We start from the raw sequence: 23,454 nt of genomic DNA on the forward strand, positions 1-23,454 counted from the left end.
AAAAAAAAAAAAAAAAAAAAAAAAAAAAAAAAAAAAAAAAAAAAAAAAAAAAACAAAAAACCAGGAGCCAAGAGGCCTGAGTTTGAGTCCTGCCTTGGGGCTTGTGATTTACCTTCTCTCTCCAAGCTCCAGTTTCCTCATCAATAAGAGAAGGGGCTGTACAAGATGACTGTAAAATCCTGCCAGCCCTGTCCTCTGAAGCCACAGTGAGGCTCCCTAGAGATCTGAGGAGCTGGCCATTTCTGCAGAGCCAGATGGAAAGGATAGAACTGGGGATGTGGGTCCTTGAGCAGCTTAAGCTACTTTTACTGATTGCACGGGTTTGCCATCAGTTTTGATTGGATTTGGCTGGAAACAGCTGAGCAGATGAAGGGGAGGATTAGCCAGGGACAGCTGTAGCTTCCAGACTGAGCTCTGGCTACAGTTGGGAATGGTTTCTCTTTAACCTTAGCTCTTCCCCATCTGCTTTCTGCTCCCGGGAACAGCATGCAGAATAATTTTCCTGGGCTTCTGGCTGATTCTGGACTATTAAAGGTAATAGACTATAAAGCTGTGGATGAGTTTTCCAGGTAAAGTTTAGGGCATGATAAAGCACCCAGCAACAGAAGGTTCCAGGGGAGGCCTTCTCTGCAGTCATTGAGTTTCTGCATGTTAGAATCTAATCCCAAGGGCCAAGCCACTGCTCTGAAGCAGCCAGCTAGCAACCAAGGCCAAAGGAGTCCTCACCTCGAGGCTTTGCACATTGGGTTCAAATGATCATCTTCTATAATGAACATTCACATATGTGGCTCTGTGCCTGGGCTGCAGGAGATCCGGAAGTGAATCCATATGCTTCCTGACCTCGGCAAGATTTCTGTCTCATGGGGGAGATACGCATGCAGATAACCCAACTCTGGACTCGAACAGCCTGGGCTTCAATCCCAGCTCTTCCATGACTAGCTGCAGAACTGTGGTCAAGTGATTACCTCTCTCTGTGCCTCAGTTTCTCATCTGCAAAATGGAGGGCGTAGTAGTACCTGCCTCAAAGGGTTGGCATGGAATTCAATGAAATAACATATGTAAATCACTTAGAACCATGACTATTACATAATTATTGCTATTATTACCACTGCAATCATTACCAGTCCCTGCAGCTGTGCATGCAGAAGAAAACAGAAAAGTGCTGAGAGAGTGGGAGATTCATTCTTGACTGCAGGAATGGGGTTGGATTCACGGAGAAAGGAATATTTGAGCCAGACTTCAAAAGTTGACTAGGATTTCAACAGCTGAGGATGTGGGGAAAGGGCATTCCAGGCTGAGGGCATGAGCGGCACAAGAACATACAAGGGTATGATAATACATGGAGGGTTGAAATGGCAGCTGAAGCTGAAAGATTAGTTAATGGCATCAGAACCCATTAAGGAATTTGAACTTTGTTCTGTAAGTCTTCGTTCTGGAAGTCTTTTCAGATTTTTCAGCAGGAGAGTGACAGAGTCAGCTTTGCATTTTTTTTTTTTTTTCAAAAGATGACCGGTAAGGGGATCTCAACCCTTGGCTTGGTGTTGTCAGCACCACGCTCAGCCAGTGAGCAAACCGGCCATCCCATATATGGGATCTGAACCCGTGGCCTTGGTGTTATCAACACCGCACTCTACCGAGTGAGCCACAGGCCGGCCCAGCTTTGCATTTTTTTTTTTTTTTCAAAAGATGACCGGTAAGGGGATCTCAACCCTTGGCTTGGTGTTGTCAGCACCACGCTCAGCCAGTGAGCAAACCGGCCATCCCATATATGGGATCTGAACCCGTGGCCTTGGTGTTATCAACACCGCACTCTACCGAGTGAGCCACAGGCCGGCCCAGCTTTGCATTTTTTTTTTTTTTTCAAAAGATGACCGGTAAGGGGATCTCAACCCTTGGCTTGGTGTTGTCAGCACCACGCTCAGCCAGTGAGCAAACCGGCCATCCCATATATGGGATCTGAACCCGTGGCCTTGGTGTTATCAACACCGCACTCTACCGAGTGAGCCACAGGCCGGCCCAGCTTTGCATTTTTTTTTTTTTTTCAAAAGATGACCGGTAAGGGGATCTCAACCCTTGGCTTGGTGTTGTCAGCACCACGCTCAGCCAGTGAGCAAACCGGCCATCCCATATATGGGATCTGAACCCGTGGCCTTGGTGTTATCAACACCGCACTCTACCGAGTGAGCCACAGGCCGGCCCAGCTTTGCATTTTAAAAGGGTCTTTCTGGCAGATGTGTAGTAGCTAAGAGTATGGGCTCCAAACTCAAACTGCCAGGGTTCAAATCCTGGCTGTGACACTGAACTAGTTAAGGTAGGCTAAATTGCTGTAACAAATAGACCAAAACATGTATATTGGCTCAAGCACAATAGAAGTTTATTTCTAGATCACATAGTCCAAGGAGAGTGTTTCTTCTTGGCGGGTGGCCCTCCATGCGGTGACTCAGGGATCTGGCTTCTTGGGATCTTGCCATCTCCAGTACCTCATTTTTTTTGGCATCTAGCTGGTGGAATGGTGGAGAGACCATGGAGGACACAGATCGGCTCTTTTATAAATCCTGGACGAGAAGCGGCATGCACCACTTCTGCCTACCTCCTTGGGTGAGCGTCTAGTCATTTGGCCACACCTACAGCAAGGGAGGCTGGGAAATACTCTCTCGCTCCATTCCTAGCCATTCTTCCTGTTATGATAGGATCGCGCTGTCCAATAGAACTTTCTGTAATGATGGAAATGTTCTAGATCTGTGCTTCTAATACTACTGCCACTATCCATTAGCTACATGTTGCTATTTAGAGCTGAATGTTTTATTTAATTGTAATCAATTTAAATAGCCACACATGGCTAGTGGCTAAAGTATTGGACAGTGCAGCTATAGAGATAGGAGAGGATGGATTTTGTTTTGTTTTGTTTTGTTTTTTTTAAAGATGACCGGTAAGGGGATCTTAACCCTTGACTTGGTGTTGTCAGCACCACGCTCTCCCAAGTGAGCTAACCGGCCATCCCTATATAGGGATCTGAACCCGGGGCCTTGGTGTTATCAGCACCGCACTCTCCCAAGTGAGCCACGGGCTGGCCCTGAGAGGATGGATTTTGACTGGCAGACAGTGGTCTCTGCCACAGCCATTTATTAGTTGTGTATGATAGAGCAACTGATTTAATCTCTGTGTATCACTTTCCTCAACTGTAAAATGGGTGTAATAGCAGTATCTACCTCTTAAGGCTGTTGTGAGAATTAAGAGGTCACTGAGGCAAAGCACTTAGCTGCTGGCACACAGATAGTGCTCACCCAGTGCTATCGTATGGATGTCTAGAAGCAGGGACACCAGATAGGAAGTGCACAACAGTACAGGGAAGACAGCCCTCCAGCCTTACTTTCAAATATTGCTCTTTGCTCCAGCCAAGCTATATCCCTTGCTCTTCTCCAAACACACCTACACAACACTCAGTTCCTCTAAACAATGCTCTCTCTACTTAATCTACCCTTCCTTTTCTATTGAAATCCTGCCCTGCCATCAAGACCCTGTTCACATGTAACATGTGCATGAAGCACACACAGCCTGTGAAAGTCCTGATGTTTCGTGTGCTCTCTGGGATCACACTGAGGGTGCTCATCTAGTTATCTTGTGCATTTGTCTAGACAGGAATGTTTTTCACCTCTCTCCCTACCTTCCACTTTACCCAGCAGAATTCCTTGTGTATTTTTGGCAGGCGACGAATGTCAATTGTCCTGAGTTGAATTCATCAGGAGCAGAGAGAGTTGCAAGGACACATTCCCTGGGCAATTTAAGCCAGAGATCATGTCTACATGGCACCAGGGTTTTGGCAATTAACCAAGTCATTGAATCTATGTAGATGTCTGAATGGGAAAATTCAGGCTCCCTCACTGGAATGGAGTTTGCAGAATTATTTTTGACATTTGCACAATTTTTATTCTCCGACATTTCTCTACAAAAATAGCCTTCTAGGTCATGTGCCTTTTCCCATGTATCTTTTCCCACTGTCTGTTGGCCACTCCTGGCAAAATTCCTGACCAGAAACTGCCAAGGAGGGCTGGAACTGCTCAATTTTTCTGCCTGGACATGAGTCCAAAGAACTGAATAAGGGCTCAATGATAGCAAAGTCACATGGAACCCATCCCATGATCTCTGTGGCCCTGGGCAAGCCTGATAGTGTCACTCAAGACTATTTCGTGCCTTTTTCTGAAGTCAACTGCCAAATCTTTTTTTTTTTTTTTTGTCTTTTTCCGTGTCCGGCAACGGATCGCAACCCTCAGTGTCGCCCCCGTCCCGGACTGGGGACCGGCAATGGGATCGCACCCCTCAGTTGTGCCCCTGCGCCTCGCCCAGCCAGTGAGCGGGAACTGGTCTGTATGTGGGATCCGAACCCTCGGGCAGGAGCGCTGCCGCGCTTCCCAAGCGGCGCCCTTATCCAGTGCGCCACCGGGCCGGCCCCAACTGCCAAATCTTTTTTTTTTTTTTTGTCTTTTTCCGGGTCCGGCAACGGATCGCAACCCTCAGGGTCGCCCCCGTACCGGACTGGGGACTGGCAATGGGATCGCACCCCTCAGTTGTGCCCCTGCGCCTCGCCCAGCCAGTGAGCGGGAACTGGTCTGTATGTGGGATCCGAACCCTCGGGCAGGAGCGCTGCCGCGCTTCCCAAGCGGCGCCCTTATCCAGTGCGCCACCGGGCCGGCCCCAACTGCCAAATCTTTTTTTTTTTTTTTGTCTTTTTCCGGGTCCGGCAACGGATCGCAACCCTCAGGGTTGCACCCGCGCCTCGCCCAGCCAGTGAGCGGGAACTGGTCTGTATGTGGGATCCGAACCCTCGGGCAGGAGCGCTGCCGCGCTTCCCAAGCGGCGCACTTATCCAGTGCGCCACCGGGCCGGCCCCAACTGCCAAATCTTAAGGACGGTCCCCAAATACCCTAGATTCTCTTGAGTCCAGTGATGTTTTTCATTAATCAATTTATTCAGACCTTTTCAGTCATTTATTCAACAAATATTTGTTGAGCTCCTACTCTGTGCCATGTATTATTCTGGTGTTTAAAATATGAAACAAAGTTCCTATTTTTAAGGAGCTTTCATTCTAGTTAGGTAGGAAGAAAATAAATATGTGTCAGGTGGCAATAAGTTCTACAAAGAAAAAAAAGCAGGGTGTCTCTTTGTCTATTGCTACATAACAAATCAGCCCAAAACTTAGTGGCTTAAAACAGCACTTTATTATTTCTATGACTCTGTGGCTTGGCTGGGCTCATCTGGGTGGTTCTTCTCCTGGAGCCGTCCCTTGGGCTCCATCATGAGGTCACAGTCATCTGGAGGCTCCACCAAGGCTAGGGAGTCTCAGATGCTTCCCTCACATACCTGGGACCTTGGTTCTGGCCGTTGGCTGGTCGTCTCTCTCCAACACGGCTCTCATCAGTCAAGAGTCTAGCCTGGGCTTCGTTACATGCTGGCGGAAGTGTTCCAAGAGAGCAAAGGCAGAGGCTGCGAGGCCTCTTGTGACTTAGGACCAGGTCACACCCTATCACTTCCACCTCCTTCTGCTGGTCAGTGCCAGTCACAAGGCTGGCCCAGTCTCAAGGCAGATACCACCTCTTGATAGAAGAAGCCACAAAGGATCTGTGGCTACTTTTAATCTACCACACAGGGTTAGGGAATAGCAAATGATTGGGTCTGCTATTTTAAATAGACTGTTCAGAGGCGGCCTCTCTGATAAGATGTAATTACGGCAGAGACCCAAAGGAAGTGAGCGAGTAAACCATGCACATATCTGGCGGAAGAGCATTCTAGGCATATGGAGTAGCAAGCAAAGTCTCTAAAGCCAATGCAATTCTTTGCATTTGAGATAATAATGTAATATTAAGGCTTTTCAATGAAGATTCTTCCATGTTACTTATGGGAAATCTAGTTCTCCTTGGGCAACAGTGAAGAATTCCTGAGTGAACTGAGACATATTAAAAGGGGAACACCTGATTTTGAAACACTGGGATGTGAGGATGAATCACTTATGCAATTTAAAACCAAAAAGAGGCAATTTACTTCATTTCTGCTGCCTCAATGATTCCAAACTGATTTCCTAGGCATCTTCTGTAGCCCCTGGTAGAACTCCAGGAACTCCAGAGTTTGAAAATTCCTCCCTGCTCCCAACTCCAACACCTCCGGTTGCAGTCAAAGTGCTTTGCACACATCCTGGCCTCAGCTTGACCACGTTCTTGCCCTCCCCTAGCCTGTGGGAGCCTCTGTGTGAGCAAATCAAGTTTGACATATGAGAGGCAAAGGTGTCTGACTCACTAAAGAAAGGAGCAGAGCAGAGCACAGCAGAAGGGGTTTTATGCTGTAATTACCCAAGATCACCAGGGCAGTCTGAGGGTAATCGGGTAATTAGTGTGTGTATTGGGAGGGGTTCAGGGGGACAATTATCCGGCTCACTGGCTGCCAGACGCTTGTCACTGCTCCCCTGGCCCTTGGGCTGGGTTCCTGGCTCTACCTGTGGACTATTAAGTGTAATGACCCTGTCACACAGAGGAGCCTGTCATTATCTCCGTGTTAACATGGTATTTATCCACAAAACCCTGCCAAGTCACTCTATAATCAAAGGGCTTCCACGTGGTCCCCCTGCCCTGGCATTGGACAGCTATGAAAGTTGTCAGGGCAAGGGTGGCTTTAAAAGGCTGAGAAAATGGGCTGGGGTCATCTTGGGAGGCTCAAGGGGGACACTGTAACTGAGTCTTTCCCCTGTACCCCCATTGCCAAAGCCTGGGACTGTGCACCCCGGCAACAGGACTTTAGAAGCATCAGGATCCCTCACACTGCAATCAGGTGCATTTCCACATAGGGCGAACTCACTGGCTACTGAGTGAACAAAAGCCAACTTTAATATTTTGGAAAGTTGATATCTCTTCCGAAGTCTCTTGTAGCAGTGGTGGAGAGGCGACCCCATCACATAACACAGAACAGAAGTCTCTGAAATTGCTCTGGAGCTCTCACTTTTTACTTCCCGATCACTCTTTACTGCCTCCCTCAAAACTCAAACACCCCCTTCTTTGGACAGACCTCCCCTGCCTTTGTGGCTCTTTTTTATCTGTCACAAGCAATTCTAAATCTTTTCTGATGAAAACCAACTTTGCCCTTGGCCTCTTCTGTTTCTCCTCCCTCCCTCTGCTCTGCCATCACCACGAGGTGCACAGCACAGAAGCCCCCTTAACAGAACCGAAGGGACAAAGCTGTGATCACCGAGGGGTCAATATTTTGCCCCTGTTGCCTAAGTAATGCTGTTATGAGCATCGTTTTATAAATATCTTTATACATGGGTATGGACTTATCTGTAGGATAAATTCCTAGACTCGGACTGCCTGGGTATGAATCTTTTAATTTGAAAAGATGTTGTCAAATAGTTTCTAAAAGGTTGTATATGTTTAAATTCCCACCAGTACACTCGTTTCCCCGCATCCCTGCCAACTTTGATTGCTACCTCTTTTAAAAATTACCTTCGTTATTTTCTGATTATATATGTGATATATTCACTGCCAAAAATTGGAAAATACAGGAAAGGGTAAGAGAAAATAAAGATTAGCTGTCATGCCACCACCCAAAGATAAGAAACGCTGTTCATTTTTATAGAAGATGACAGCAAAGGCCACAGAGAGCTAAGGTAGTACCTGAGGAACCTTCTAGAATCCCTAGTGCTGGTGACAATATGCTAAAGATCATCCGATTCTCCCTCCTTCACCGCCCTTCCTGACCCCTACCCCCACCTGCCGCTTTCTCCAAAGATTTGAGATACTTTCTTCAGCTAGGGGGGACTATTCCGAAGGAGGCAGTGCCAGGTATCCACACCCCCGAAGTGTGTCCCACTGCCCCCAAAACAGTCCTACTGCCAGAAAAGCTCCAAGCCTGAGGATTTGTGGAGTAGAAATGGAGTACAAACATTCCAAAAATGTATTTCCAGACACTGGCAGCTGGATTCAACAGATTGGAAAACCCATCTCTCTGGCCAACACCAGAGCCAAGTTTCCGTTTCTCAGGGACCCTGACGTGCCCCGTTAAGCCTCTGCTCTAATGACTGCTCTGCTTTCCATTCCAGGGACCTGAATTATAACGAGCTGCAGGAGTTCCCCGTGGCCATCCGGACCCTGGGCAGACTGCAGGAACTGTAAGCTGCTCTGTTGGCTTCTGTGGGTGTCTTCTCCCAAGGGCAGGGGCTGAGGCCGGGCTGGGCCTCCCGTGTGCCTTCCTTTACCTCCTCACCTCCCGTGGCCCCTGTAAAAGCTGCAGCTGCCCATCGTCCCCAACCCCCAGGGCAGCTCTAAGTAGTCACAGGCCTCATTAGCTTGGCTTTGAGCGTTTCCTGGGAGTGTGTCATCAGCAGAAGTGGCCCTGGACCCTTCCAGGCTGGAAAGATACATGGCACAAGCCACTTCCTGTTTGCCTGGGTCTGCATTGTCCCTGCCTTAGCTGGGACCTTGTGTCCAGAGAAGAATGAGAGGATGAACTGGGGGCTGGTTTACTGGGTCACTCCTCAGCGCCTTGTCTCTTGAGGGGACTGTGAAGTGGGCTCTGGTTCTCCACGGCCGCCATTTACTATTCTATTTTAGCATTCGCTGAGTATCCAGTGTGCGTGGTAGTAAACAGAACCAAAGGGTAAGCCAGACGTGGCCCCTCCCCAAGGATGCTTCAGCCTCACTGAGGATACGAAGTAACATGGGCAAAACAGGGAACAGGACAAAGAAGTGTATAATTCTGACCCTAAATTGTGTCATAGTAGCTGAAATGATCATAGGAGTTCAGAGTGACATGGAAAGATCATTGTGGACTAATGCATCCTGTAATTGGCCTTAAAAGAGGAATGGGATTTAGGTGGCAGTGATGTGGGAGGAGGGGAGGCATTTCTGACAGAAGGACAGTGTTGGTAAAGAGCCACATAGGAAGCTGAGCTAGCAGAGGGATGACCACAGGAGGGAAGCCAGTCTTCCCAGAGGACAGGCTGTCAGGAAACAGTACGAGCACTATTGTGTAGCTAGAGTGTGACCAGATTAAGGGGGACCGAAGGTCCCTCAATAGAGCCCCAAACTTTCAGGCAAGAAGCATCTTTATAGCTCAAGCTACCATGTAAGACCTAGAGTACCAGCCCTGTGCCACCCCTCACCTCATCCAGAAGTCTGAAGATGTGATGCCGATGTAGGAAGCAGGTAAGGAGTGGCTGGCCCAGCCAGAGGAAAGTGTCTGAGTGAGAAACTATTGGAAGTGCTCCGCTGCCAATGAGTCACCAAGGTCTGATTTTTTCCTTTGAGCTGGGGCATGATAGAAGGACAAGATTTAATCAATCAAGAGGGGTGGAAGGAACAGGGAGTGCAAAGGCACAGGGATAGGAAATAATAAAGCATTAGGAAGGAGACAGTGGAGACAAGAAGTTAGCAGGGACAAGAAGACACATGTATAGGGGTGTGTGCATGTGTTTATCTGTCTGTAGTGCAAAGGCACAGGGATAGGAAATAATAAAGCATTAGGAAGGAGACAGTGGAGACAAGAAGTTAGCAGGGACAAGAAGACACATGTATAGGGGTGTGTGCATGTGTTTATCTGTCTGTCCATCCATCCATCTCCATCTATTGAGAGGAAGCTGCTTGAGGACAGGGCCTCTGTCTTGTAAACTTCCAAATCCCTCAGAGCTTGGCCCAGCACTAGACACAAAGGAGGTGTTTCAAAAACTATAACAAGTGCATGAGAAGAGTGGGCAGACAAACGGGCCTGGGTGGTGCAGTGGCCAGAGGTGTCTAAGGGTGAACCTGTGAGTGAGCACGTATGAAGGTGGAAGTCACGTGGGACAGCAGGAGGAAGAGAGAGGGGAGCAGAGGCAAAGGGGACACGGAGAGAAACCAGAAAGTTCCAGCCAAAGAGCATGATGGAAAGGGCCCTGCTCAGCACGGGTTATGTACTTTTCAGTCCAACATGTTATTTATTTTGAAATGTTCATCCCAACTAACCAAACACATAATTCCTGGCTTCCAGACCCCAGACACTCAGCTGGGTGCCTCATTCCATCCGCCCATAGTGCCATCCACAGTCATTCCACATCTGATTCTGGACCTCGTCCCTCCTGCTGCTATTGACACTTCCGTGTTTCTTCATTTCAGGGCCTTGAGGCCACGCCAGCCTCCACGCGAGGAACGCCCTCACCCTGGGATCCCCGGGAAGCTCTGTTTTTTCTACATTTTCCTTTTCCTCCCACACTGGCTTCCTCTGCGGGGACCCACCAGGGTTCCTGCCACAAGTGACTAAGGAGAGGATTCCCCTCTTGGGACCTGAACCCAGCCTCTTGCTCTGGAGTGGCTGTCATAGGCTTCCAGAGGCCTGCAGCCTGAGACTCCATGCCCGAGTCTTTTCACACTTTTTAGGGAAAAGGATGCGTGTGTGATTGAACAAAGAAGAAAAATCACAGTCAGGATTTGAACCTGGGATCTCCAGGCTGATGTCCCTTTTGCCTTGTGGCCTGTCTAGTTGGCTGTCCAAAATCCCCGCGGAATTCCACGTCTCTCCCTCTTCACACTTTTCTCCGAGTCCTCACTGCCTCCTGGGCATTGTCTTCCAGGGGGTTCCACAACAACAACATCAAGGCTATCCCAGAAAAGGCCTTCATGGGGAACCCTCTGCTGCAGACAATGTGAGTAATACTTTTCTGATCTCTCTGTGCCGAACAGTATTTGGGGGAGGAGGACAGGGGTTGGAGAGGCAGGAGGGACTTTCCTAGAAAGCACAGGGAGGCAGGAGTGTGGGAGGGTGCCTTCCTCTGTGTGCTCTTTCCTGGGTCTCCAGTGGTAGAAGAAGAAAGCAGAGGTCAGCCTGTCTCTCTGTGCCGAACAGTATTTGGGGGAGGAGGACAGGGGTTGGGGAGGCAGGAGGGACTTTCCTAGAAAGCACAGGGAGGCAGGAGTATGGGAGGGTACCTTCCTCTGTGTGCTCTTTCCTGGGTCTCCAGTGGTAGAAGAAGAAAGCAGAGGTCAGCCTTAGTCCCAGCTGAAAGGGCCAAAAAACTGAACGAGCTGTTTGGGTCTTTTCTTCCAGACACTTTTATGATAACCCAATCCAGTCTGTGGGAAGGTCTGCGTTCCAGTTCCTGCCCAAACTGCACACGCTGTAAGTTGGCACCTGAAAGCTGCCACAGCCTGGGCCTCTCCCTTTCCTTACTCCTTCTTGCTCCCTGCTGCCTTCCACCTGCAGATCTCCCACCTGCAAGACACCACCCCACAGGAAGGTGTGGTCTTGAGCGCTGCAGGCCTCTGCCTTGCTCAGACCTACTCCCAGATTTGTCTGGATTTAATGGCCTCTCTCCATCTCCCTAACCTATGGCTCATTCCCAGATCTCAGATGGATGAAGAGGGCCCTTCTCCATAGCCAAGGAATTTTATCTGGCCTCTTTAGTTTTATCCTGGTCATGGGAGCTGTTCTATACATACCTGCTGAAAGAACAAATGACTGGGTTACGGTCCTGAATGCTCTGTGTTCTCAAGACTGGTTCTCAGTGGCCTCGGAGCCCGGGTACCTTGGCCCCTTGCTGTGCCATCTTTAGCACCCCTGGCCTGACGGTGCCTCTTTGCTTCCTGTCTCCCATTCTTTTAATTCTCAGCCCAAGTCCCACTTCTTCAAAAAAGCTTCCATGGATTGCTTTCAGCATACCGTGGCATCACATTGACGTAGCTAATGTCTGCAAAGCACATACTTCACTTTCACATGTGTTATCACATTTGATCTTCATCCTAACCCTATGAGTAGGTGTTATTGGCCCATTTTACAGACTGAAACTGAGGTGCTTGGGTCCCGCTCAGGCATGAACCCTGGAACCTTAACCTCAGATCCTGGACTCATTTCTGGGCCCCATGCTGCCTGCTCAGGGCCTTTGACCACACTCATTTTTTGTGCTCCTATTGTGTGCAGGCCCCACGTGGGTCCATGTCCTCAGTAAGGTATGGAATGCGGGGAGGGGAAAACCATCAGGCTAAAGCAGATTAAGAGAACTGACAGATTCCAATAAAGCTCTAGCAGATGACAATTTAGGGGAGACTTTTTCCCTCAGACTGTAATAAGCAAACCCCAGCAGCCAAGGACTTTTTCAGAAACACCCAAGCTGTTGCCTTTTAAACAGGGGCAATTCCCATGTTCCTTGCCTGTGTTATCTTTGCAAGCTGAGGCTTGATGCTGAGGTTGCCCAGCTCGGTCTAGGCTACAGTGAGCTGAGCCAACCTAAGAAGACAGCTGTTTGGACCCCGCTAAGCATGACTTAGCCTCTACTAGGGCCTGCGTGGCTGATTTGAGGGAGGTTGCAGGGAAGGATGACATTCCGCCAAAAGGTAGAGTCCCTGAGTGGGCAAAAGACTGAAGCTTGAGAGCCTGGATGTTGAGCTCTGACCCCACCCCTCAGAGCTCGTTGTCCTTGTTTCCAGATCCCTGAACGGTGCCAGGGACATCCGGGAGTTCCCAGATCTCAAAGGCACCACCAGCCTGGAGATCCTGTGAGTGGATTTTTTTCTCCCTCCACCTGATCTATCTCCCCAGCTTTACCCCGGGAAGGCTGCCTGGATTCTTTGCTTCCCCCTTACCTGGTCTGCCTCTGCTGCTGACTCATCCTCCGGGGCCCATGGCCACCTCCTAATGTGGCACTGCCTACAGACAAGGCCAGGGGCTGGAAGGTGGTGGTGAGGGGACTGCTCTTCCTCTCTTTACTATGTGTAGATTTTTCAGGTGTGACTTCAGAGTTCCTAACCCCAAGCCATGGGTGCACTGAGCACCCATGACAAGGAGGAGGGTTGTGAAAACCCATCTCCTTTGCCGTTTTGAAGCTTGATTCCAGTAAAGACTTTCTCATGTTTTCCATTATTATATCCTGTAGAGTAGAGGAAGGGAGTGTCAGAGCATAGTAGGCTCTCGATACATTTTTTTTTTAAAGATGACCGGTAAGGGGATCTTAACCCTTGACTTGGTGTTGTCAGCACCATGCTCACCCAGTGAGCTAACCGGCCATCCCTATATAGGATCCGAACCCGTGGCCTTGGTGTTATCAGCACCACACTCTCCCCAAGTGAGCCACGGGCTGGCCCCGACCCTCGATACATTTAAACGAATGAATGAAACAATCAAGCAAACACTCAGAGTGAATGTTAGGAGGTCAAGTGAGCCACGGGCTGGCCCCGACCCTCAATACATTTAAACGAATGAATGAAACAATCAAGCAAACACTCAGAGTGAATGTTAGGAGGTCAACTGTCCTGCCCGCATCACAAAGCTCATGCATGGCGTTGCTCGGACTGGAACATTCCTCTGTGCCTCTATTGTCCTCTCCCTAGGTTCTCTGGCATGTGGAAAATTTTCCATGATGGAAGTAGTAGTTCCTCAAAGATGACCTTGGCCTGGGGTCTTTCCTGGGACACCCTGTCCCTAAGCCAAACCTCTCCCCAAACTGCCCCCACACCGTCTCAACCCTAGTCCCTGGTTCTTCCCTTCTTTCCCATCTCTTCTCCCTCCCCCAAGGCACAAGGAGCAAATTCCATGCTTGGTGCCCATGGTTAGACCACGGGTTTTTTCCTACCTACTTCCTGCCCATGGCTGTCCCTCATCTCTAAGGCCTCTAGAGCAGAGAAGATTTTAGCCTCTGTCCTACAGGCGCAGTGCTACTGGAGCCCTTTATGAGACTTGGGGTGGGTATGGGATGGGGCGAGGTGAGGGGCTGGGCATGCAGAAACTGCCAAGCAGCGCCCCAGGTCTCTCTCCACTCCACACCGCCAGATCCCCCACCAGGCTCAAGGGAGCTTGGCGCTCAGATATCAGGGCCTGCTCTTTCTGTCCCCGCAGCCCCACCCCCCGCCTTGTCTCTCCCACCACTTCTCTCTTGTCACTTCTGTCCTCCCACAACAGTATCAGCTCCAGAACTGGAGACGGGTGGCTGGGAATGGCAGGGCCCTGGGCCTGGTGCCAGCTCTGTCTCTGTTCTCCCTGCAGGACCCTGACCCGCGCAGGCATCCGGCTGCTCCCACCAGGGATGTGCCAACAGCTGCCCAGGCTCCGCGTCCTGTGAGTGGCTTGCAAGCAGTCTACAGTCTTGGCATCATGCCCCTGCCCCCATGTCCCAGAAGGAGCCTGTCCTGCTTCTGCCCCACTTGGTCACATCTCTTCCTGGAGTGGGGCAGCTTAGGTGCCTGCTGAGAAGCTGCCCAAGAGGGACTGGGCTGTCCTCTCTTGTTCAGGTTAAAAAGTCAATGGTCTTTGGAGTCAGACCGAGGTTTGACTCTGCCATTTACTAGCTGTATTAACTTGGATTCACTATTTAATGTCTCTGAGCTTCAATTTCCTCATCTGTAAAATGTGGGTAAATTTGTAAGGGTAGAAAAAATATATGTAAAGCACCTAGCACATGATGCCAATAAACGGCATTGTTACTCTAATTTATATGAGAGAATTCATCCCTCTGGGACTGTGGAGGTACTTAAGTGGCCTATGAGGTCAAGGAGAGTTTTTCTCTCTCCCTTGACTCCAACTTGAATCGGAGGCTCCTCACCAGGAACCATAGCCCCACAGCTCGAGATGGGTTGACTGACACATGGTGTGTGGAAGGAGCCCTAGATTGGCGGTCTGGAGACGCTCCAGAACCAGCCTTGCCACTGACTGGCAGTGTGTCCTTGGGCAGGTTCCACCCCCTCTTTAGGCCTCAGGTTGCTCATCTCAGTGAAGGGGTTGGGCCGGGTGATGCCTAATGGCCTCCAGCTCTGATCTCCCCTTCACACTCCACGCATGATAAGGACAGGTGCTTGGGTTGGCTTTGGGCAGCCTGCTCAGTAATGCCTGATGTGTTCCATGCTGGCAGTCTCTATGCCCCTGTACTCCACTCTGCCTCTTTCCTCGTCACCATGACCCTCCCACTTCCTGTCCCCTTTCCCCAGGACCCTCCCAGGGTCCTTCATAGGGATGAGGCAGCCTTACTGGAAAAATGCTCCAGCCAGGCACAGTCAGGAGTGGGACTTAGCAGGAGGAAATTCAGACAAGTCTAATTGGGGAAGTGAGTATCCTGGTGTGAGATGTGTTAATAGCCATATACCTGTGGGGTCCCCACAGCCCTGACCAGGTCCCCTCTGGCGCCTACATTGCCACTGCTTCCCCAGAGCCCAGGCCTTTCTCTCTTCCCCAGGGAACTGTCTCATAATCAAATCGAGGAGCTGCCCAGCCTGCACAGGTGTCAGAAGTTGGAAGAAATGTGAGTGTGGGGACAGGGGAGAGGCAAAGGCACGTAAGCCAGACTCTGGGTGGACCTGAGGGGATGGAGTCAGCAAAGGCCACAGCACACTCTGACCTTCCTACCTCCTCTGAGTTTGTTGAACCCAGGAGTGAGGCTGGGAGCTTGGCAGAGGCCTGGATGAGTCCTCTAGAACTCCAGCAGATGATAGACCCAGGAGCTAGTGCCCAAAAGGAGTACCAAGGTGGCTCCTTATGAGTCAGCAGCCACACAGAAATGCAGTAGTGATTAGGGCCAGTGGAGGAACAGGGCCACATCAGAGCTCAGTGGGCTGCACTAGAGAAGGAGGAGCAGAGACACCCTGCACTTTGGAGCATGCTTTCTCAATTTCCACACCCCCTAAACACACACATGTGTATGTGTGTGCATGTACACACAGACATGCACGATCACACATGGGATTCACATTTCATACGGAAAAAGTCATTTCTCTAAGTTCTGTCACCCAGCTCCTGGAGCTAGCAGGGCCTCCCTACATCTGTTTCCTGCTTCTAGGCAGGTCAATCCCTTTTGGGGCCAGGGTAGAGGTATGACAGGGTCTGTCCTATTTGTCTAGGTGCCAAAGGAAGGAAGGTCTTCCACATGGTGGAGGCCAGGGTCCATCTGCCATTCAGACAATCAGTCCACTGAGCTCTGCTTCCCCACTCCAGCCAGTCGCTTAGGCTGTCCAAGGGCTGGGTGGTGCTCTGCTGCTGGGCTAGGATCTGGAGGACCCATGGCAATGGGGAGTTGGGAGGGCAGTTCAGCTGGGCTGGGAGCCAGGCCCGGTGGGAACACTGGAAGCTGACTCCCTTTTGGGCCGCAGGGATGGTTTTGTGGCTTTGTCTCCTGACCCACTTATCCAAAGCAACCGGATCCACTTGTGCTCCCTTTAATTTTGGTGACTTCCTCGGGCTGGGCCCTTTCTTCTAGTGCCAGGAGAAGTGGGGGGCTCTCCTTTCTTCCTCTCAGTGCTTGGGGGGCATGGAACAGAGCCAGGGACTGAGCCTGTAGGCTCATCCAGTCTCTCTTGCTGCCCTAGTGGCCTCCAACATAACCGCATCTGGGAAATTGGAGCTGACACCTTCAGCCAGCTGAGCTCCCTGCAAGCCCTGTGAGTACCTGTAGTACCCAGGGTGGGCCCTGGAGGAGACGCTGTATCCCTCTGCCAGGCTCATTCCCATAGTACAATTTAAGCAGATGTGACATGCACATCGCCTTCCTGCTCCCCACCGCCTCCCCCAGCACACATGCACAGAGGAGAGGTGCTTCCCCAGAAAGGTGGCTTCTCAAGCCACTTCTCCAGCTGGTACCCAGGGGGCCAATAGAATCTGAAGCCAAGCTCTACCATGTCCCTGTTCCTGGGGCCACTGCCAGGTTGGGAACCAAAGGGTAAGGTTACTGCTAATGGGGGCAAGTCAGATGTGGGGTATGTGAGGGAGAGCCCAGTGGGAACAATGAGTCCTTCACGTGTCACTGTCCTCTCCTATCACACCCTCTCTGCCTACAGGGACCTAAGCTGGAACTCCATCCGGTCCATCCACCCTGAGGCCTTCTCGACCCTGCACTCCCTGGTCAAGCTGTAAGTGCCTGCTGCACTCTCCTCCAGGATACTGGGGACCAATCAGGACTCTGGGCTGGCCCACAGGGTCTGGAGGGCCACCCCAGAGCAAGGACATGCATAAATGTTTGACCACACATCCCAGGAAGATGGGCTCCAGCCTAATGAATCATTCTGACAGTCAGTTTGACAGACTGTGGGGCCTGATAAACAGTCTGCTCTTGCAAGCTCTGGAATATCATCTGCTGATGTTCTGCAATATTTTGGCAGTATCAGCCCCTCCCCATGTCCCCCAGTTCCTCCGTCATCTTCTATATGCACAATAAAGAAGATTAAGGGCCTGGAACTCCTTCATGCACAGAAGGGTGGTTGCGGATATGGGACCAGGGTCTCAGAGAACTCAGGGGTCCCCTGCTTGAGCATTACATTAGGGGGCTGCCATTCTGTGGGGCAGAAGGGGACCACAGTTCCTCTAAATTACATAGGATGTAAACAGAGAGCGTGCAGTGCTGGCTACATGTCATTATGTCAGGACTGGAAGGGGCCTCTGGTGGGGCTGCTCCATACCGTGGTACAGGTTATTTACTGCAGAAGGGCTCCTGCCCAGGAGGGAGCTGACATCCTGCCACCTGCTTGCCAAGCTGTGCATCCTAAAGGCCCATCCACCCAGAAGGGACCTTTTCTGATTAACACAAAGACTCCTTTGGGCTAGTTCCAGCCCTGGCCTCAGAGATCACGCAATCCCAACCCCTTACTTCACAGGTGAGGCCTCCAAGGCCAGAGGGAGAAGCTTGCTCAACGCCAAGGGCTAGAGCCCAGGGATCCCAGCAACACAGTCCCTCCCCAGGCTGCGGCTGTCTGGGCTCTGGATTGTGGCCTTGCAAAACTCTCACCTCCGTCTTCCCTCTCCTGTTTGCTCTACTCCTGCCAGATAGGTAGGGTAGACATTTTTATCCCTTTGAGAGATGAGGACATTGAAACTCAGGCAGATTTGTAACTCCCTTTGGTTACATAGTGAGTTGGTGACAGTGCCAGGTTTCCTGCCTTCCAGTCTAGGGCTGTTTCCACAACGCACAGTCTGTGGTCATGGTGTTTGGTTTGGAGTCCTGGCTTCCTCTAATGCGTCTTCAGTAGAAGACCATGTATGTCCTCACCTCTGGCTACAAAGCAACCTCTGCAAGATGGAATGGATGACCCAATCCCTGCTTGTAGCCAGATGGCCAGCTCTGTCCAATCCAAGACTCTGGTGTCTGTATCATCAGAAAAGCAGGGGGAAAGGCTGGGGATGGGGATAAATAAGAACAAGAAGAGGGTCCCCTAAGGGGGTGGGCAGGGACTCCTGGACGGGACTCAGACCTGGGTATAAGAGCAGGGGGGTGGGCTTTGTTACAAATTGAAACAGCTTGGCATTAAGTTAGAACAGTCCTGGTACCTAGCTGGCACCCAGTGTTTGTTGAATGAATGAATGAATGAATGAATGAGTTATAGATGGTGCCTCTAGGAAGTCTTGACCACCCTCCTCCCCCAGCGTTTAATGCTCTCATCTCTCTATGCTTATCTTCTGTCCTCTGCTCCTCTCCTCTTGCTTCCATCCCAGGCACGCTGGCCACACCCTCAGCACAGCCCTGTCCCCTCAGCAATCTCACTGACTGCCAATAACCCTGACCATCCACTGTCCTAGGGACCTGACAGACAACCAGCTGACCACACTGCCCGTGGCCGGACTTGGGGGCCTGATGCATCTGAAGCTCAAAGGGAACATGGCTCTATCTCAGGCCTTCTCCAAGGACAGTTTCCCAAAACTGAGGTGAGGGCCTGGCTTCCCCCCACACCTAGGTAGGTTTGCCCCGGGGCAGCTGGAGGCTCTAGAGAGACAGGGAGAAAGCCACAAGGCCTCTCCTTGACAAGAGCCTAATGGCTTGGAGTTTGGCCAAGACTGGGAAGGGCCCATCCCACCTCCTACCAGCCCAACTGGGGTCTGGATCATGCCTCTCCTTCATCCCCATCTTCTTTCTAACATCTCCCCCTGTCCCAAGTATCAACCCTAGGGGACACTGGAACCTGTAAGAACAAAAGTCAGAAGGCCCTCTGGACCTCCTCGCCCCTTGCCTGGTTCCCCACAGCCTGATTGTATGTCCTTACTTGGGCAGCATCTGGGCCCCTGGAATCGGGGCAGAGCCCAGGGCACTGATGAGTGGAAAACAAGCTGTGCAGCCAGTCCCTGGTGCTAATGACATCCAGGCCTCCTTCAGCAGCAGCAGCACGGCCTGTGTGGCCCAAGTTTTGTCTGCTGCAAACTAATGAGATGCCCTGAGGCATCTGTCCTCACCCTCGGAGGGCACCAAGTCCAGCTCTGATGTGCCCAGAGAGGGGGGACAGGGCGTGGGTCCCACTAAAGGCAAGGGTAAAGAGTCACTAGGAGATTCCCTGTCTCCTGAAATATAAAAGAAGAGCTGCTGCCGGGGAGGTGGAGCAGAGCACCCCGAGCGCTGCGTGGGAAGCTACTCCCCACTCGGAGCCTGCTTAAGGGACTCCTTCAACAATGGGCAGAAAGTTTCTCTCCATGTCTCTGTTCTCAAGATGAATGAGGCAAAGACTGGAATATGCCCTTCAGAGTCAGGAGTCAGGCTGCAAGATTCCTACAAGGAAGCCCAGGAGGCTGCTGGCACAGGGATCAGGGCACTTTGGGGTTAAAGGGCAGGTACTGAGTGTCTGTTCTCTGGGCTGGGCATCTCTTAACTCAGACTAATGACTTAGATCCCAAGCATGTTGAGGCAGCCTGTGCCCCCCCCCGACCCAGGATCCTGGAGGTGCCCTATGCCTACCAGTGCTGTGCCTACGGTGTGTGTGCCAGCTTCTTCAAGGCCTCTGGGCAGTGGGAGGCCGAGGACTTTCACCTTGATGACGAGGAAGCTCCAAAAAGGCCCCTGGGCCTCCTTGTTGGACCAACAGAGAACCACTGTGAGTGTCTGGGGGCCCTGGGCTGGGCCGCATTGGGGACTGTGGAGAGGAAGTTAGAGAGGAGGCTTGGGGGACCAGAGAGGGGATCTAACGGAGTGCAGAAGCATGTCCCAGGAGTGCGGTGAGGCTGCTTGTGACCTGTCTCCTTTGGGGAAAACTGCTTCTGTTAGCACCTGGTTTCTCCAAGGCTAGGCCCCTGAGGTGCTTGGTGAAAACATAACGATGGTAACAATGGCAGTGGTAATGTCTCAGTATTCGCCTAGCCCTTTTCCGTTCTCAAGCACTGCACACGCACCACCTCACTTAATACCTCTGCCCTTGTGACTCATGTGTTTCTTCTCCTTGGCTGCCTCCTCGCCACATGGGGCTTCAACCTTAGGGCATTCCAGAGAAGACAGACCCATTATTTCATAAACCTGAGCCAAGTAGGATTGAATTAAACCAATTGAATTAAACCTGCTTCCAGGAAAAAAAAAAAAAACAACCCTCACACTATGTCCTAGAACCAAAAGGAAAAGTGTTGGGTTTATCGCCATCCAAGTCTGCCCTGAGCCTCTAGTCTGTCCCATGAGTCTGCAAGAGACACTTCAGTGGCCACTAGGTACAGCAGGACCTCAAAGAAGTGAGCCATCACAGTCTTGGCCAGATGGGTCTGTTTCTGGAAGAGTTGGGGTAAAGGGCAGAGGAGGCAGGCGGCCAAGAGGCGTCTTAGATAAAGGGGAGAGAGAAGCGTTTCCCTCTCCCCTGCCCCATGTTTCAGAACACCAGCAGAATTAGGAGGGAAAGAAAAGGGGTCCCTGCTTTTTGGATTTCTTTTTCCATCCCACACTCCTTCTCTACAATATCTCAATGGAGAAGCTAAACAGAAAAATCAAATCTAAACATGTATGAAAAAACATCTCATGACAGTGTCGACAGAACTAAGATTTAAACCAAACTGTGCCATTCACCAATTGGGTTGCCTTGGAAGAGTTATTTAGCCTCCCTGAGCCTCCATTTGCTTATCTTTAAATGAGAAAGATCATACATATCTTACGGGCTGATAGGGAGGATTAGAATATTCCATAAATGGCAAAGTATGTTTACTGCTACGACTACTGAGAACTGGTGCTTTCTGGTATACATGCATAGCAGGTGTGTGGTCGTACAGTCCAGGACACAGCTTATGGAGGCCAAATGTGGGGTAGACAATCTGGGGGTCTCTTAGAGCCTCCCTCCCAGTGTACCCAAGCTCCTCCCCAAGGAGGGTAGGAGCACCCAATGAGGAGGAGCTCAATAGCCTGGCTGGTTCTGGGCTGGCAGACGGCCGTCCCTGGGGGACATTCCCGGATGTCTGCTGTACACTCCCTCAGGGGGCTGGAAGAAGGAATGGAAACTTTTCTTCCTCAAGGTGAAACTTTCCACCGGGCTTAGGTCTTGGAGAACCACAGGGTGTCGAGATCGTGGGTTGCCTGCCGCCTGTAACAGGAGCTAGGGCAGGGCCCCCCACTTCCTGTGGGAGCTAATGAGCCTCGAGAAGGAAAGCCAGGAGCTGCTGCTCCAGCCAGATTCGATTTCCTCCTCGTTTGAAGAGTGGTTACTTAACACCTTGGCTGTGACTTTCCCAGCCTCAGACCGAGTCTATGGGTTTCACCCCTCCTATTTCATTCATGCATTTTGATTTCAAAGGATTGCTGAACTCCATTCTGGAGAGGAGGGGTGGGCGGGGAATGAAAGGCAGAGAGGGAAGGAAATGCCAGGACTTTGTGGGCACACCTCGGCCTCCTCCCCACCCTGATGGTGTTCAGGCCAGGGACAGCTCCAGTCTTCCTGACTCCTGGAAAAACTCCCAAATGAAGGTGTTTGCCCTTTAAGTGGGGAGGAAGGATCCACACAGGAAACAGATCTTGTGAATCAAAGGTAGGCATAAGTGCAACAGAGTTGCCTATGCATTACCTGTACAATGGAGAAAGAACCCACAGAGTGCCACCTCTCAAACCTGAATAATATACAGGTACCTTTTAAAGACAAGCAATTCTCCATCACTTAGGTCCTCAGACACCTTTCCCAGTCTGACCTGAGAAACTTCAGTTTTATTCTTTAAAGACTTTCAGTGATGCATTATCACTGCAAAAGAAAGTATTGTCTTTATAGGTTATAAAAATGTTTTAGATTATTATTGCAGAATTCTCATAGAATTCATGGACCCCCAAGATGTCCATAACCCCCTGGAATTCACAGGCCCTAGTTTAAGAAACACTGTAATAGTAAATAAGAAAAAAAAAAAAAAACTCATCTGATTCCAAGATATTACAGAATTTCTTTAACAATGAATTTACCTTTCTAATCCTATTTCAAAAAAAAAAACCCATCTGATTCCAAGATATTACAGAATTTCTTTAACAATGAATTTACCTTTCTAATCCTATTTTCTCAGACTAACAGAATCATAGAGCCTAGGCTTAGAATCAGAAGGAATGTTCAAGATGATCTAGTCCAACTTTGGACTCAGTGTGGAAGTGCCTTCTCTCACATTGGGGACTGCTTCAATATCACCAGTGACAAATTGTGCCCAGCTCATGCATCTGCAAAACTCCCTTGTCCCTTCCCGCCCCCTATCCCCCCTAAATAATCAGTTCCTTGCCCAGGATAATGAGCATAATGGTTGAACATCTGGGCTCTGTAGTCAGACAAACCTGGGTTTGAATTCTGGTCTGTTACTTACCGGCTATGAGACAAGGAGCCTCAGTTTCCCCATCTGTCACCTGCCTCATGTAGCTGCTGTGAAGGTTAATGAGGCATTAAAATGAGGACTCACTGGGCACAGTACCTGGTGCAGAGTAAGAGCTCAAGGAGTGTTAACCCTCATTAAGTCGATCTATTAGTTGATGCAGCACATTGTAGCATGACAATTTGTTTTCTCATTTGTCTCCATATGCTCCTTGAGAGCAGGGCCACCTCTTATTCAACCTTGAATTTCTCTTCATTTGCCCAGTGCCTGAATACAGTTGGCATTGCATTCAGCATAAATGGACCCACTGTGCACCTGCTGAAGGTGGAGTGTTCCTTTGTCAAACAACTCTAATGGTGGGGATTTATTCTTGTTAGGAAGAACTAGAGCATTTCCATTTGCATCATAGTTTGCCTCCGTCTACAGTCTATCCATTGATCCTGGTTCTACCCCCTGGGACAAGATAGCATGCAAGAGTCTAATTCCTGTATGCCAAACAGGCCTTCAGCTCTTTGAGGACAGCCATTGTATCCCCACTTAACTCTTGCCTTGTCCAAGTTAAACACCCCCCATTTGCTTTGACTGATTCTCATTCCGACAGCTACTGCTCCCTCACTATCCCCGGTTCACCTCTGAGCACACTCCAGCTCTCCAATGTCCTTCTTCCTCCCATTGTTAAGGCAGCCTTTGCTCGAACTCCAAGCAGCACTCGCAGACGAAGGCAGACTGGAGAGCGCCTTAGTCCAAGAAGATGCTCAGTAATAGAAAGAGCAGGTCCAGTTAAAATGTTTGCTGTACAGAACCAGAAATGCAGATAATCCACATGTGGATAATAGGGAGCTGGCCTTATTGGTCATTATATAAACATATATAAACATTATGTTTATACCCAAGGGTAGACAGAGAAGTGTAGGGCTGCTGGAATGACCAGTGCTGAGCAGAGCTAGTCAGGAACAACTGCTTAAAGGG

The 23,454-nt window shown here is 50.3% G+C and overlaps 1 protein-coding gene across 1 annotated transcript in view; it reads left to right on the plus strand.

Moving 5' to 3' along the window:
* Positions 1-23,454, plus strand: part of LGR6 (leucine-rich repeat containing G protein-coupled receptor 6) — a gene marked incomplete at both ends in the record, with an annotated part of 125,197 nt that overhangs the window by 100,799 nt on the left and 944 nt on the right. Inside the window, 10 exons of the mRNA XM_008590488.1 lie at positions 8,081-8,149; positions 10,586-10,657; positions 11,059-11,130; positions 12,435-12,503; positions 13,987-14,058; positions 15,170-15,235; positions 16,296-16,367; positions 16,764-16,835; positions 18,496-18,621; positions 19,615-19,775. Coding sequence (XP_008588710.1) covers positions 8,081-8,149; positions 10,586-10,657; positions 11,059-11,130; positions 12,435-12,503; positions 13,987-14,058; positions 15,170-15,235; positions 16,296-16,367; positions 16,764-16,835; positions 18,496-18,621; positions 19,615-19,775 — 851 coding nt within the window. The remainder of the gene's footprint in view (positions 1-8,080; positions 8,150-10,585; positions 10,658-11,058; positions 11,131-12,434; positions 12,504-13,986; positions 14,059-15,169; positions 15,236-16,295; positions 16,368-16,763; positions 16,836-18,495; positions 18,622-19,614; positions 19,776-23,454) is intronic.

This window comes from Galeopterus variegatus, unplaced genomic scaffold (assembly GCF_000696425.1).
Source record: "Galeopterus variegatus unplaced genomic scaffold, G_variegatus-3.0.2 Scaffold6152, whole genome shotgun sequence".
Classification (NCBI taxonomy): Eukaryota; Metazoa; Chordata; class Mammalia; order Dermoptera; family Cynocephalidae; genus Galeopterus; species Galeopterus variegatus.